Source organism: Podarcis pityusensis, assembly GCF_964106645.2.
Source record: "Podarcis pityusensis genome assembly, chromosome: 2".
NCBI classification, from domain to species: Eukaryota; Metazoa; Chordata; class Lepidosauria; order Squamata; family Lacertidae; genus Podarcis; species Podarcis pityusensis.
Window position 1 is genome coordinate 22,470,633 of NC_138029.1, and position 15,250 is coordinate 22,485,882.

At 45.9% G+C, this 15,250-nt stretch overlaps 1 protein-coding gene across 9 annotated transcripts in view; it reads left to right on the forward strand.

Moving 5' to 3' along the window:
• IKZF4 (IKAROS family zinc finger 4) overlaps nucleotides 1–15,250 on the forward strand; it is an 86,978-nt gene that overhangs the window by 44,494 nt on the left and 27,234 nt on the right. For 8 of the 9 annotated variants that reach the window (XR_013982678.1, XM_080994657.1, XM_080994656.1 and 5 more), the window contains exons 6-7: nucleotides 13,887–14,036; nucleotides 15,047–15,217. Coding sequence is in view for 8 of the 9 variants with exons in the window: in XM_080994657.1 (XP_080850783.1) it covers nucleotides 13,887–14,036; nucleotides 15,047–15,217 (321 nt within the window). In the remaining variant the exon portion in view is untranslated. The remainder of the gene's footprint in view (nucleotides 1–13,886; nucleotides 14,037–15,046; nucleotides 15,218–15,250) is intronic. The other variant, XM_080994659.1, reaches the window with a different exon arrangement.

The following is a 15,250-nucleotide window of genomic DNA, read 5'->3' on the forward strand; positions in this document are numbered from 1 at the left end:
CCAGCCTTCTAACCAAGTCGGGGGACAGCGGGAAAGGCGCGCTGCGCCTCCCCGCTGTCCCCCAAGCTTGTGGGGCTGGCGGTGGGGCTCTCCTGAAGCCTGGAGAGCGAGAGGGGTCGGTGTGCACCGACCCCTCTCTCTCTCCAGGCTTCAGCGAAAGCCTGCATTCGCCCCATAGGATGCCAACACATTTCCCCTTCATTTTTGGAGGGGAAAAAGTGCGTCCTATAGGGCGAAAAATACGGTATACTGTCCTCCTGTTCTCGGGAAGGTTCAGGAGAAGGTGGGGACAGCCCCCACCATTCCACCTCAGTCCAGCCCCTGGCAACCCACAGCCATCCAACCATTCCGTTCCATCACCTCCAGTGCCTGCCTTCTAATCTGGATCCACCCATTCATGATTTCTTTCTCTCTAACAGATGTTATTTACTTGTTACATCTGTATCCCACCCTTCCTTCAACTCTGAAGGGGGAACTGTCTTCACACCATTCTCTGGTTTTTAGGAACATTCCCGTCATTCAGGTTCTTCTCTAACTGACCCTGGAAATCTTCGTATTGTTGACTCCGCATTATCTTAATGGCAGTTTTATCAAGCTTTACCTGTTGGTCCTAGTAATCTCTTAGATTGAGCCTACTCTGTCCTTAATCCTATGGATTAACATGACCTCATGTTGCACCTGAATAAAACCTCAATTGCAGCAATTAAAGTTCAGCTGAAGATCTGTATAAGTTCTCAAAGTTGTGACTTATATAAAAGGCGGCGGGGAATGAATATCTAAACAAAATTCTTAAACTTAGAATCTACTTCAGTAGGAAAGGAATTACATTGAAAATAAAACTTAGCGTATTTTGTCATAGCATATTTATGCAAATCTATGGTTCAGCCACACCTGGAATGCTGGGCATGTAATTCTGGACACCACTCCTCAAAAGGGATATTTTTAAAAATGAGAAATTAAATTTAAAAGGAACCAAAATGATCAAGGCACTGGAGCAACTCCTTTATAAGAAAAAGGTTACACTGTTTGGGACTTTCTAGCTTAGAAAAAAGACATGGGGTAGGGAAGCAAATGAGGAGATTGCTCAGTTGGTGGCGTATGAGATCTCAAGGTCGTGGGTTTGAGCCCCACACTGGGCAAAAAGTTTCCTTCATTGCAGGGGGTTGGACTAGATGACCCTCACGGTCCCTTCCAACTCTACAATTCTATGAAAGTAGTGATAGCTGCCAGCTTGGATGGATTTAAAAGGAGAATAAGACTATCAGTGGCTACTAGTCATGACAGGGGTTATATTTCCTTCCGTATCAGTGTAGTATTCCTCTGTTACTACAATTTAGTCCTGCTTGCAATTTTTTTCCATAGGCATCTGGTTGGCCATTATGGGAAAGAGATTGCTGGATCATTTAGACCAGGGGTCAGCAAACTTTTTCAGCAGGGGGCCAGTCCACTGTCCCTCAGACCTTGTGAGGGGCTGGACTATATTTTGGGGGGGGAAATATGAACGAATTCCTATGCCCCACAAATAACCCAGAGATGCGTTTTAAATAAAAGGACACATTCTACTCATGTAAAAACACGTCTGCAGGCTGGATTGAGAAGATGGTTAGGCCGCATCCGGCCCCCGGGCCTTAGTTTGCCTACCCATCATTTAGACCTTTGGGCTGCTTTTATTCTCTTATCTTGCACTGCTGGATCCAACTCCTTGCTGGCTTTCTGTGGGTTACTGGTTTGTCAATAGGGTGCCTTATTTGTGTAGAGATGTGTAGGATTTGTGTGGACGGTTGGCATGAAGATGGACTGGTGACTTTGTCATCAGCCTCTTAACCCACGATACTTGTGATGTGGCTCTTTAAATTTAGTCTAAGGTTTTTTACTGTAGCAGTTGGCGTGCCGTGAGCGGGGGGTGGGGGCAGAGGGGGCAGGAAAGAGAGAGGGAAATCTGCCCACCTGCTGAGCATATATTATTTTCTCTTAGCTTCTATTTCTGCAGTGCTTTGGGGCTTTTTAACACAAACAAAATTCTTCTCTCACACGCTGAACTTCCCTTCCCGGAAAAAAAGTTTCTTTTTGCATTATTTAGGAAGCCCTAGTTAGCTATTTTGTGAGCAAAGGAGATCAGCATGTTGTTGTCATCCTCCCCCCCCCCCCCCGCAAGCTTGCATGGAAGTTGAGGGATGCCGTGGAATCACGACAGCTCTCTTCACAGATCACTGTGCATTGCTGGGATGCTGCTGCTCTGTGCCCCGAGGCCTCTGGCCTTCCTGAAGAGTCCTTCAGTCTGGAGCAATCAAAATCAGTTGTCACTTCCCGCAACCAGTTTCCGCTTGGGTGGTTCCTGGCGACAGTTTGCAGTGGCGACAGCTCCTCTGATTCCGACCCTTCGGGGGGGGGGTGCCAGTAGGTCTCCATGGTGCTTAGTACGGGCTCAGAACTATTTTGCACGTATCGTTTTTTGAGACCGAGAGAGAACTTGCAGTTTGGGGGATTCGCTCAGTCGCAAAACAAAAGGTGTTGGCATTTGCCACCGAGTGAGACGCTGCCTCTGCAAAGAGCACTTTCGGGGTCATCGTATGCCGGAGCATCAGAAAATACCCTGAAGGGCCAGCCAGATGGATTGTGGGAGCTGACATGAAACGTCAGCTAAGTCAAGGTCCTGCCTTCAGAGGAAGACTGCCTCACCTGATAAAGAAGCAGGCTGTAATCTTTAGCCGCCACAACCCTGCTGAAAAGTTTGTTAACGCAGAAGCGTTTTGTCGTCTGAGGTTCCAGATAGGTTTGGGGAAATATCTCTGTTCAGCCCCAGTAGACCAGATGCTCAGGAATTTTCTTAGAACAACCTTCTTAAATACAGACAATGGGCCATCATGGAAGTGCTAAGCCTTAGCAGCTAAGGTGGTATCCCATCCTACCTATCTGCTTCCATTTCTCTCTTTTCCTCAATCCTAATTAGGTGGCAAACCTGTGTCTGGCCTGTACCACTTGTGACTGCTGGTGGGGGCTCATGTGACTGCTCCTCAGTGCCAAACGCTAGACTTGTCCCTGACATGCATGTTTTCTGTGTGCAGGGAATGTCTTTGTACTGAGGTATCTCAAGGAGCCCTAAGCCAACCTGAAGTATACTTATTAGGGGATGCTACAACTGCTTGCTAATTTCCTGTACCCAATTGTACCATTTTTTCAGACACTGAAATGAAATATCCCAGAGTGCAGAAGTAGGTAGGATTGTCATTTGACTTCCTTTTTTATCCTTTTGTACATGTCTCTTTCCCACTCCCCATATATTTAAAACTGTGCTTGTCCCAAAAGGCTCAGGGTGGAAAACTGTATCTGAGGCCTAACAAGACAAGTGTACCCTTGTTCCCAAGGCTTATAGTATAAAACTGTGTTTCACTGAGATTCCCTGCTAGTCAAAGGGCAAACCTAAGCCCAGAAGAAGGCTAAACACCAGCAGCTGGTTAGCTGAACTGCTACAATTGCTGTTATTCAGTATATAGTTAAAAAGGTAAAAGACCCCTGGACGGTTATGTCCAGTTAAAGGCAACTATGGGGTGCGACGCTCATCTCACTTCAGGCTGAGGGAGCCGGCGTTTGTCCACAGACAGCTTTCCGGGTCATTTGGCCACCATGACTAAATCACTTCTGATGCAACGGAACACCGTGACAAGTGCCGGAGCACACAGAAACACTGTTTACCTTCCCACTGCAGCAGTACCTAGTTAACTTGCTTTGGAACTGGGACCAGGGACACGGGTGGCTCTGTGGTCTAAACCATTGAGCCTCTTGGGCTTGCTGAGCAGAAGGACGGCGTTGGAATCTACGCGATGGGGTGATCTCCCATGGCTCTGTCCCAGCTTCTGCCAACCTAGCAGTTCGCAAGTATATGAACATGAGTAGATAAATAGGTATTGCTGCGACGGGAAGGTAAATGGCATTTCAGTGCACTCTGGCACTCGTGCACCAGTAGCGATTTCATCATGACCCGGAAAGCTGTCTGTGGACAAATGCCTGTTCCCTCGGCCTGAAAAGCAAAATGAGCACCGCAACCCCATAGTCACCTAACCATCCAGGGGTCCTTTACCTTTTTTATTCAGTATATACATGACAGTTAGCTATTATGGCTGTTCTCTAAGGGTCCCTAGGGATTTTAGTGCCATGGCTAGAGATCAGAGAGAAAGAACTACGGGCACCTCCCCATACACACATGTGCACACAAAAGTACAATTCTTAATTCCACCACAATTTTGATGGAAGCATTTTTCTTTTTGGGAAATGCTTTAAGCAAATTTAGAATGTGAGTCAGTAGCAGACACGGGGGTGGGGTGGGGGTGGGGCAAAGCCTGCTGGATCAGACCAATGACCCATCTAGACTAGCATCCTGGTGGCCAGTGGGTGCCTCCAGGAAGCACTCAAGCAAGGCCTGAGCACAACAGCACCCTGCTCAACTGCAATTGGTTGACTAGCAACTGGTACTCAGAGACATTCAGCAACAGTGAAGGTGGAACACAGCCATCATGACTAGTAACCATTGATCACTTTATCCTCCATGAATTCGTCTAATTCTCTTTTAAATCCCCACCATACCGTGTGCTGCTGATGTGTAGTGTGCAATATATCTGCCAACTTTGCAGTGTTCTGTGCATGTGGCAGCCCCAGAACATAGCTTAAATTATGGCCTCCTTATGCCATTTAGAGGGACGTGGGTGGCGCTGTGGGTTAAACCACAGAGCCTAGGACTTGCCGATCAGAAGGTCGGCGGTTCGAATCCCCGCGACGGGGTGAGCTTCCGTTGCTTGGTCCCTGCTCCTGCCAACCTGGCAGTTCGAAAGCACGTCAAAGTGCAAGTAGATAAATAGGTACCGCTCCGGAGGGAAGGTAAATGGCGTTTCCGTGCGCTGCTCTGGTTTGCCAGAAGCGGCTTAGTCATGCTGGCCACATGACCCGGAAGCTGTACGCCGGCTCCCTCGGCCAATAAAGCGAGATGAGCGCCGCAACCCCAGAGTCGGCCACGACTGGACCTAATGGTCAGGGGTCCCTTTACCTTTACCTTTTATGCCATTTAATCATGTACTAATTGAGTTGGATAACCCATGCATTCTTTCATCAAACCACTTGAAATTAACGTTTACATTGCCATAGGCTGTTTGTGTAACGGAACCCTATCCTGAACCTTCTTAGCTTTTCAGAGAAGTTGTTTCTAGCTTACCTACCCTTTTGATTATTGCAGAGTCTGGAAAGCGTATTGCTATCTCCGGTGTACCTTGATGTTCTTGTTAACCTTATCGCTGGTTCATCCCTTCAATTCCTGCTAAGATGTTGATATCCCCAGGCAGGGAAATCTGCAGGAGAACAGTTTTGCATTATGTAACAAAGAGGAATAGATACATGTACAGATGCCAGTATATGTTGGCTTGAATTTCTAGTCCCCCCCTGACAGTTTTGGGCAGTGTATTATAACTAAAAACTCAAATTCAAAATGGCAAATCAAAAGACAAGGCATAGCTGTTAAATCCTGCCCTTCCAACTTAGGGGTTCCCACTGAAAGCCTGCTCAGATTAGAAAGCGTTACTGTAGGGCTTTTGAAAGACCTATGAAAGTCCACAGTGGGAGTATTCTAGATCAAGGGAATGTAAGAGAGTAAAGGGAAGAGTAGGTCTCTTTGGTAAGCTGGGCTGAAGCCATTAAGCCTCCAGAGGCAACAGCTTCGTAATTACTTGCACAGCTTTTGTCCTGAGAGCTAGAGAGAGGAGTCTATAGCCTGGGCTTCTATAATCTGCACCCCAGAAATCCAGAGCCTGTGCCGAAAACAATTTAAATTCTGTGCTTTGCACGATTTATGCAAAATCATGTTGTATAGTCATGCCTAGGGTTGAAGTAGTTTCAGGTTAAGCATTTTCGGGTTGTGCTCCGTGGTGACACGGAAGTAACGGAGCGCGTTACTTCCGGGTTTCGCTGCATGCACAGATGCTCAAAATGACGTCGTGCGCATGCACGGAAGCGGCAAATCGCGACACGCACAGACACGGGTTGCGTTCACTTCAGGATGCGAATGGGGCTCCGGAATGGATCCCGTTCGCATCCATAGGTACCACTGTTCAATATATTCACGCCGTGAGGGCAAAGACTGAAGTGAGACTACATCTGAGGTCTAAAGGATTCAAGTGGGCACAGTATATACTAATGCACACATGCCTCCCCAGCCCCCGGAAAGCCTGGCCCAGAAATTTCATGTAGGCATCTGAGATGCTGCTTACATGTTTCTAGGTTTGCTTAAGCAAAAAGAAAAGGCAGGTTCAGACTCCAGTGCAGACTGCCATCTTTATGTCTGCTCTGTCTTTAGCGACATTGTAGTTTTGGAGATCTTTACTTAATCTGTGCACGCGTAGAACTTGAATCCCTGCTTTGGTCCTTTTGGTTTGTTGCCTACCTGACTCTGAAAATAAGCTTGAGTGTGTGTGGATAGGCGATGCCTGGTGAAATAGGGAGAAGAGAAGAAGGTATCTCAGTGGTCTGGAGGTGAGGGTTCACTGGCATGTATAAAGTTCCATGTAGCAGAACAGAGTGTGTAAAATAAGCAGATCTATGCAAAAGTGATTAATTTGCATGCTTCGTGCAGGGCACAGAATTGCGCTTTCTTGACTCAGCATTTTATTTACCTTAGCACAGAATATTCTCTCAAGTGCATGGAGCATGCATAGCCTTGGGCATGGCTCAAACCCCCGTGCTCTCAACCAGCATGAGTTGATGCTGTGCATATAAACCAGCTCAGCTGACAGCATGTGCAGCTATCAAGCAGCTTAAAAAGGTATATGAGCCAGTATGCGAGGCACAGCTGATACCATTCTTTACTTTCTGCAGTGTCACCCTTGTTCCTAGAGTTATGTCGGAGTCAGATATGTTTGGTCTTAACACTGTGTTTTGGTTGCTTAAGCTCCCTTCCCCTGAAAATTGATCTTAAAATCAAACTAATTCCCCCCCCCCTTTTACTTACAGTGGTACCTCGGGTTACATACGCTTCAGGTTACAGACTCCGCTAACCCAGAAATAGTGCTTCAGGTTAAGAACTTTGATTCAGGATGAGAACAGAAATCGTGCTCCGGCGACGCAGCGGCAGCAGCAGGAGGCCCCATTAGCTAAAGTGGTGCTTCAGGTTAAGAACAGACCTCCAGAACGAATTAAATTCTTAACCCGAAGTACCACTGTACTAAGAAACCTCTCTTTTAAAGCAATGGATATGTTCCTACCATTTAAAAAAACCACTTTTCTGCTTGAATATCTCTGTGTGTGCGTATTTATCATTGGTATATTCCAAGTCCTCCAACAGAAAACAGAACTGAAGACTGAAAATTTCAGAACATAGCTGAAGACAGGGTGGAGAAGATACAGTGGACCTTTGGGTTGCGAACGTGATCCGTGCGGGAGGCACGTTCGCAACCCGCAGCACCGCGTCTGCGCACACGTGGGTCGTGATTCGGTGCTTCTGCGCATGTGCAAAGCACAATTTAGTGCTTCTGCGAGTGCCAAAACCCGGAAGTAACCCATTCTGGTGCTTCCAGGTTTGACGCGGTGCGCAACCTGAAGCATCTGTAACCCGAGGTATGACTGTACTGAATTCTCAGGACCTTGCAGGCTACACTCCTGAGTTTGATCCGTGCTCCGGAAGGACCGTGTGCCTCTACAACTCGCTGGTCTCCAAAGCCTGGCTAGTAACCTCAGCCCTGATAGAAATGCTCTAATGGAGGCCCCTCTAGCGCTGTTGTTATGTGGTGAGATAGGGACGGTTATGTGTCTTACACCACATCAGGATATTGGCACATCTTGTTCTCTACTGGCTGGCGATAACTTCCCACAGTTTCAGAAGGGTATCCTTCTCAGGCCTGCCCTGTTGAACCTGGCATCTTCTGCATGCAGATCGTATGCTCTGCCACTGAGCCATCAACAGCCCTTCCCTAAATCTGTGTGCACGTTGGCACCTCTGCCCAAGATCCTGATATTGGCTAGAGAATACTGAGGAAAGTTAAGGCAGTATGGTCTGCTCTAAGAGGAGAAAAATGCTTAAGAGTGTGATAAATATTGACAGAAACTCGCCTGCAGTTCCCTGCACAAATGGTCAGTTTAGAAGGACCCTCAAGACTTCGACCTAGTTGTCTCCAGAAGCATGCTTTTTCCAAGGCCTTCTGTTTCATTAGTGTAATTTCTGCGCCATCAGCCCTCCGTATATCACGGCAGAGAATGATGATAAGCAGCTGTTGACGGATAAAATGTGCCAAATCCTAACATTTGTTTGTAATATCGAAGAAAATTAAGGCTGTCCAGAATGGCAGATTGTTAATACGAGGCCGAGAGGGTATATGAGTGAAATGACAGTGTCCTCATCAGCGTTTGGATTTTACGGCTGTAAAAATAGCCTGTCCCACCTGGGGAAGGGGGAGCAAGGAATATCTTTCTTCTCCCCACCCCTTAACCTGACATGTGTGTTTCATGCTGTTCCCCTGGGTGAGGCAGTTGCTTTCATCTTTGAAGATCTGCCTCCAAAAAAGTGAGGATTTATAAACCAGATCAAACGCATCACATCAGTTAGAAATAGATCAGAAGCTGCATCTACACGTGGGATCACTAGGATGACTCTTCTCCCATAGGGCTACCTCTCTTCGGTACACAACTCTCCTTTCTTTCTTTCTTTCTTTCTTTCTTTCTTTCTTTCTTTCTTTCTCTCTCTCTCTCTCTCTCTCTCTCTCTCTCTCTCTCTCTCTCCCCAACCCAGTAAACAAATGCATTTGGAATTTGCATTCAGCAGACCCAATTCTACAGAATTTTCTCACCTCCCCTCCTCCCCAGGATATTTGGAGAGCAGACTGTCAGAATTTAGTTCCCTGTTTTTATATATGCAATTTAAAGATTGAAAGGGTCTTCTTGCCCATAGAGGAAATGCGGTTTTAAGTGAAGCACAACTTAACAGCACAGCTTAAATGAGAAAGTACTCTTTTGATTAGGTATGACAACGGGCTTCCTTTAAAACAAACAGTACCAGGCGTTGCGTGTGTAGCTCAGAAATAGATGCACGGCTGGCCAGGATTGTGTTACAGAGTCAGTGGCTCTTGCAAATAGGGACCCACCTAGACCTTCTTTGCTGGGCTCTTAAAAACTCCCTGTCAGTAGGGAACAGAGTCCTAGTTGTGGGGTAACTCATATGCTGTACGTCAGGTGTGGGGAGTGCCAGTTTCTCCCCTGAGGGCCACTTTCCCTATGAAGTAATTTGTTGGGGGCCGAATGTCATGGGTAGTTGGGGTTGGAACTAAAATTTTGCAGGGCCACCTGCCCCATTGCTCCACATGCCTGAACACTCAGTGGTATTACCATTGTACGGTTGACTTGTGGCAGAAGCCCAGAACCCCACTTTGCAGAATGAACAGGAGGGCTCCCAAACTCTGCAGAGCTGGCTTATCACACTTGGACCCTGTTAAGTCCAGATACAATAATTACCTAATTGCACCACTGCATCCATTAATTTTCTTACACACACACACACACCTTCCTTCTTTAAGTGGGATTATTCATGGAATTGTACTGTGCTTCCCATGTGCTCTGTGTGTCTCAGAAGCACAGAATGAGAATAAGGTTATATATCCAGGAAGGCTGCACCTCGTTCTGCTTAAGAGAAGACAGTGGAACACTTGCCATTGTGAGTATGGCAAATTGGATTGAAGACCCCTGATCGTGATTCCTCAGTTTGGAATTAGAAAGGCACTAAGCCATTCCAGAAATTACTTTTTCAGTAGCACACAATTCAGTTCAGTTTCTGACAGACACCAGCTGGCTTAAGAATTTCACTTAGAAGGCTTGTTGAAAGAGGGATGTCAAAAGGGCAATAGAGAAGGTCCCTTGCGTTATATAAAATGGCAGGGAGTTCCAAAAGGCCATCTCCATTCCTAAAAACTTTCCTAGTTCTGTTTCTCTGTTTGTCTCGGTTGAGTCAAGAGGCAGAAAGTTAACCACCCCTCCCCTTTCATTCTCAGTGCATTGTGTAGGGCTATTGATCTTCACAATTGTATTTGACATTGCACAGGCTCTGTGAGACGTCTTCCACCCTCCCCCCGCCAGCCTCATTTTTTCCTCTTTTTGGTGAATTTTTGCTTTTCTAGCTTCTTCCCAGAAGTGTTTTTTTGTTTTTTATCAGGCTGCTAGTTTTCATGGTCCTGGTCTTCTCTTTCTCTTTCCTTCCCCCCTCCCTCCCTTCCTCACTCCCGATCCATGATCGTCTTGCCCCCGGGGCTGGGCTGGAGGACTGCGATATCAGACAGTATGTTGTAAAAACCATGAGCTGTTTTATTTCACCACCACCACCATTTACTATGAAGAGCCTAAGGATGTGCTGTACAGTGGTACCTTGGGTTACATACGCTTCAGGTTACAGACTCCGCTAACCCAGAAATAGTACCTCGGGTTAAGAACTTTGCTTCAGGATGAGAACAGAAATCGTGCTCCGGCAACGCGGCAGCAGCAGGAGGCCCCATTAGCTAAAGTGGTTCTTCAGGTTAAGAACAGTTTCAGGTTAAGAACGGACCTCCGGAACGAATTAAGTACTTAACCCGAGGTACCACTGTATTAGTTTTGAGATCTGTCACTTCATAGATAATTGGGAACTAGGTAAAGGTAAAGGGACCCCTGACCATTAGGTCCAGTTGTGACCACTCTGGGGTTGCGGCGCTCATCTCGCTTCACTGGCCGAGGGAGCCGGCGTACAGCTTCCGGGTCATGTGGCCAGCATGACTAAGCCGCTTCTGGCGAACCAGAGCAGCACACGGAAACGCCGTTTACCTTCCCGCTGGAGCGGTACCTATTTATCTACTTGCACTTTGATGTGCTTTTGAACTGCTAGGTTGGCAGGAGCAGGGACCGAGCAACGGGAGCTCACCCCGTTGCGGGGATTCGAACCGCCAACCTTCTGATTGGCAAGTCCTAGGCTCTGTGGTTTAACCCACAGCTAGGCCAGAAGTCAAACTCATCAGCTGAGACTCCACTGTCTCCACTTGCTAGTAGTGGCTCTCCAGGACTTCAGGGAGTGGGGACATTCCCAGCCCTTACCTGGAGAAGCTAGAAACTTCTGCATTTAAAACAGATGCCCTACCATTGCGCTTCAGCCTTTCCCAAATATGTTGCGTGGACAAGGAACTTTAAAGAGTTCTGAATTCTGCCTCTTTCGTGCCATTTCTTCACCTTGATGATTCTGTTTCTCTGTGTGTAAATCCTGGTCCATGCTGGTCTCTCACAAAGTGTTGGTGCTGACCTTTAAAGGCCTAAATGGCTGCGGCCCAGTATACCTGAAGGAGTGTCTCCACCCCCATTGTTCAGCCCGGACACTGAGGTCCAGCTCCAAGGGCCTTCTGGTGGTTTCCTCACTGCGAGAAGTGAGGTTACAGGGAACCAGGCAGAGGGCCTTCTCGGTAGTGGCACCCGCCCTGTGGAACGCCCTCCCATCAGGAAATAAACAACTATCTGACTTTTAGAAGACATATGAAGGCAGCCCTGTTTAGGGAAGTTTTTAACGTTTGATGTCTTATTGTGTTTTTAATATTCTGTTGGGAGCCGCCAGAGTGGCTGGGGAAACCCTCCCAGATGGGTGGGGTATACATGATAAGTTGTTGTTGTTGTTGTTGTTTGTTTATTACTGTATAACATGCCAGCCTTCCAAAAAGTTTTATCGCTTATGTGCAGGGGTTCAATGTGAAGAATTTCCAGCAAGTAGGTACTGCCTGTTGCCCAGACTTTTCTTATTGGGGAAACTTGCCAAAGGCTGAAACATTGCTCCATTTCACCAAATCAGGTTTTTTTTTCAATTGCACAAAATGTTGCCCGCTAGTGGCTTCATGTGCCAGAGCTGTTGCGCCTGTGTTGCATGGGCGCTGTGAATGGTATCTGGTGGCTGCTACAATTGCACAAATTGTCGTTTGGCTGGAGTGGGGAGTCCATGAAAAGATAAACAGCATTGCAAAGAGAAAACTAAAAGCATGGCCCATAGGAAGAAAATCCAAAATTCATATCAGGGCAAAACCTTTATTAAACCAACAAGAGCAATAGAATCAAAAACTTGCACGCTGTTTTGTGGCATTTTGAGTAGCCTAATAAAGGTATTGTAGCTAGTATAGATTTTGACATTATTGCAAATGTGTGTCTGTCAATTGGCAAAGAAGGCTCACGCACCAGGAGAACGTTAAGCAAAATAACTGCTTTGGCAATGTCTTATAGAAAGGCAGTGCATAAATTAAATAAATTTGCTAGCTTGCTCCAAGCCTAAAATAAACATGCAAGTCTGTCTTGTTAAAGCATTCATGAAGATTTAGCTCTGCAACATGGTTTTCAGAGTACACCATGTGAAGAAGAAAAATAGCTAGCTTGAGTATATTCAGTGATACGTTGTTATAAATTCAGGTAGGTAGCCGTGTTAGTCTGACGCAGTAGAAATATATTTTAAAAAATTAAAAAATTGTCCAGTAGCACCTTAGAGACCAACTAAGTTTGTTCTTGGTATGAGCTTTCGTGTGCATGCAAAGCTCATACCAAGAACAAACTTGGTCTCTAAAATTAAAAAAAAAAATTTAAAAAATTAATATAGATTTCTGTTGTTATAAATGTCTTTATTTTCCCTTCACCATTGAGTACTACAATCACCAAGATTAGAGGTGGTTTCCAGGTGTTTTCTTGTTAATATATTTATTGATACTTACTCAAAGATATACAAAAATTCATACCTGTTATAAAATAGATATAAACATATATAAAAGATATATAAAAGTTCATATGTTTTTATAATACATTGAAATCAAACAGATACTTAATCTAAAAAACAACAGAGGCAGGAAAAAAGAAAAGAAAAATGAAGAGAAAGCAAAAGAGAAAAGGATAAGGAAAGATAAAAAGACTTCCAATTCTCTGTCCTGCAGCTAAATATAGTATTCACTCATTAACATCCAGCCATTCTACGGATGAATATTTTTTTCAATCTTCAAATCCAAATATTACATGTTCACTTTCTCTTTCATGCAAAAAGCCCATAGGAAGTTTCCAATCCTTAATAAATTTCAGTAATGATTTTTCTCTAATTAAACGCATTAACTTTGCCATCTTAGCCAAGTCCAATAGTTTTATCAGCCATTCCTCTATAGTGGGTCGGGTTGTATCTTTCCATCTCTGTGCATATAACAATCTCGCCATTAGCTTATTTCATTATAGAAATCAGGCACTGGTCTGGCTTCTAATTCAGACTCTGACAATCACTTCCTCTTTGCTTTTTTTTCTGGTGGGGGGGTAACACTTCTTTTAGCAATGATTTCCAATTGATCCATCAGTGAGGACTCCTGATGCTCTGCTAAAGCCCCCTTTCTCCCTAAATAGTAACATTCAGATATGTAAAGGGGGAAGAACAGAATGAGGGCAGTTATATCAGTCGTCCTTGAATTACTGTCGTAAAGCTCCCATTTTGGAGTGCCTTCAGTGACTAGGGCCTAATGAGGATGTTCAGATCTGATCTGAGTCCCTTACCAGAAAACTGGGGGGGGGGGGGGGAACCCACATATATTTGATCTTGGCAGCGATGATCATAGAAATGGCGATTGGAGAGAGGAGGCCTTCTTTCAGCAGGAAATCATCTGAAAGATGCCCCTTTTCCTTTAGCGTCTCAAGGCAGGCACAGTTGCAGAGACATACAACTGAACCGTTTGCAAAGTTGGTGGTTGGTTTTTTTTTGTTTGTGCCTGTCTCCTTTCATTCCTACAGCTGCAGGCAGGCTGTCAGCGCTTGCTGGTTCTTGCTGACCCAAAGGTTGCTGTGGTGGTTCGAGAAAGATATGAGTTTTATTACTGGACCCTTTTACGTTTCCCTTTCCATTTCAGTCTCCTCCCCCACCGTCGGAAAGCCCTACAAATGTAATTATTGCGGCCGCAGCTACAAGCAGCAAAGCACGTTGGAAGAGCACAAGGAACGCTGCCACAACTACCTGCAGAGTCTTAACACTGAACCACAGTCGCTGGCTGGCCAGCAAGGTAAGTCTGGACCTGCCAGGCTGGGACAGGCGAGCTTGAGGGGCAGTGTTGTCGGTCACTTAGGATGGCTTTACGCACAGCAATTTCTGCAAGTATCCAAACCGGCTAGCAGGGTCTGTGTGGGTGGAACAGTCCAAATCGTCTTCAATGCAAAATGCCTTCCCTAGCTGGTACTTCCTCTTAGAGGTGGTTCCCCTCCACTGCATGGAATTTCCATCTAAAGGCAGATTTAGTTACTGTTGCCATCATCATTATTATTTGCTTCATTTATGAATCACTTAGCACAAGGCATCCTGCCATCTGTTTCAGCAGCAGGCACTAGTTAGGTAATGAGGACTAGAATCCCATATCTAGTCCAGGTGAAAATTTGGGTTTAGTGTCTAGAACATGTAAGGCCTGGTAGTCAGAGAAACTGTGGCCTTGAAGGACAGAGTCTAAATGGGTTCAGTGATCAGTCTGGTCACTGAGATCCAGCTCCGAGGACCTTCTGGCGGTTCCCTCATTGCGAGAAGTGAAGGTACAGGGAATTAGGCAGGGGAACTTTTCGGTAGTAGCAGCCTCTGTGGAACGCCCTCCCATCAGATGTCAAGGAGATGAGAAACTATATAACCTTTAGAAGACATCTGAAGGCAGCCCTGTATAGGGGAGTTTTTTAACGTGTAATGTTTTATTATGTTTTTATATATGTTGGAAGCCGCCCAGAGTGGCTGGGGCAGCCTAGTCAGATAGGTGGGGTACAAATAATAAAGTTGTTGTTGTAATAGTAGTTGGGCTACAAATAATAAAGTTGTTGTTATCATGGATCTGGGGAACAGGATCTAAATTGGATGGACTAAATTTAGCATTGGGAGTCTGTTCCATCCTTGCCGATTTTGCTGTGTGACTTTTCCTCCCTCGGCAAATCCCTGAACCGTCAGCATCTACTGTTTTCACAATACAGGCCTTCCAAAGGTTGAGGCAGAAACGCTCTAGGGAGCCAAACGTCACACCTGCTTTTGTTTCCTTGCCAGGTGACGAGATGCGAGACTTGGAGATGGTGCCGGACTCCATGCTTCACTCCTCAGCCGACCGGCCAACCTTCATTGACCGACTGGCAAACAGCATCACCAAACGAAAACGCTCCACACCTCAGAAATTTGTGGGTAAGGAGCTTCCCCTGGATTCCTGGAAGTGGACTAAAGGTAGTGGCAGGACAACGGAGCTGTTGACCACCG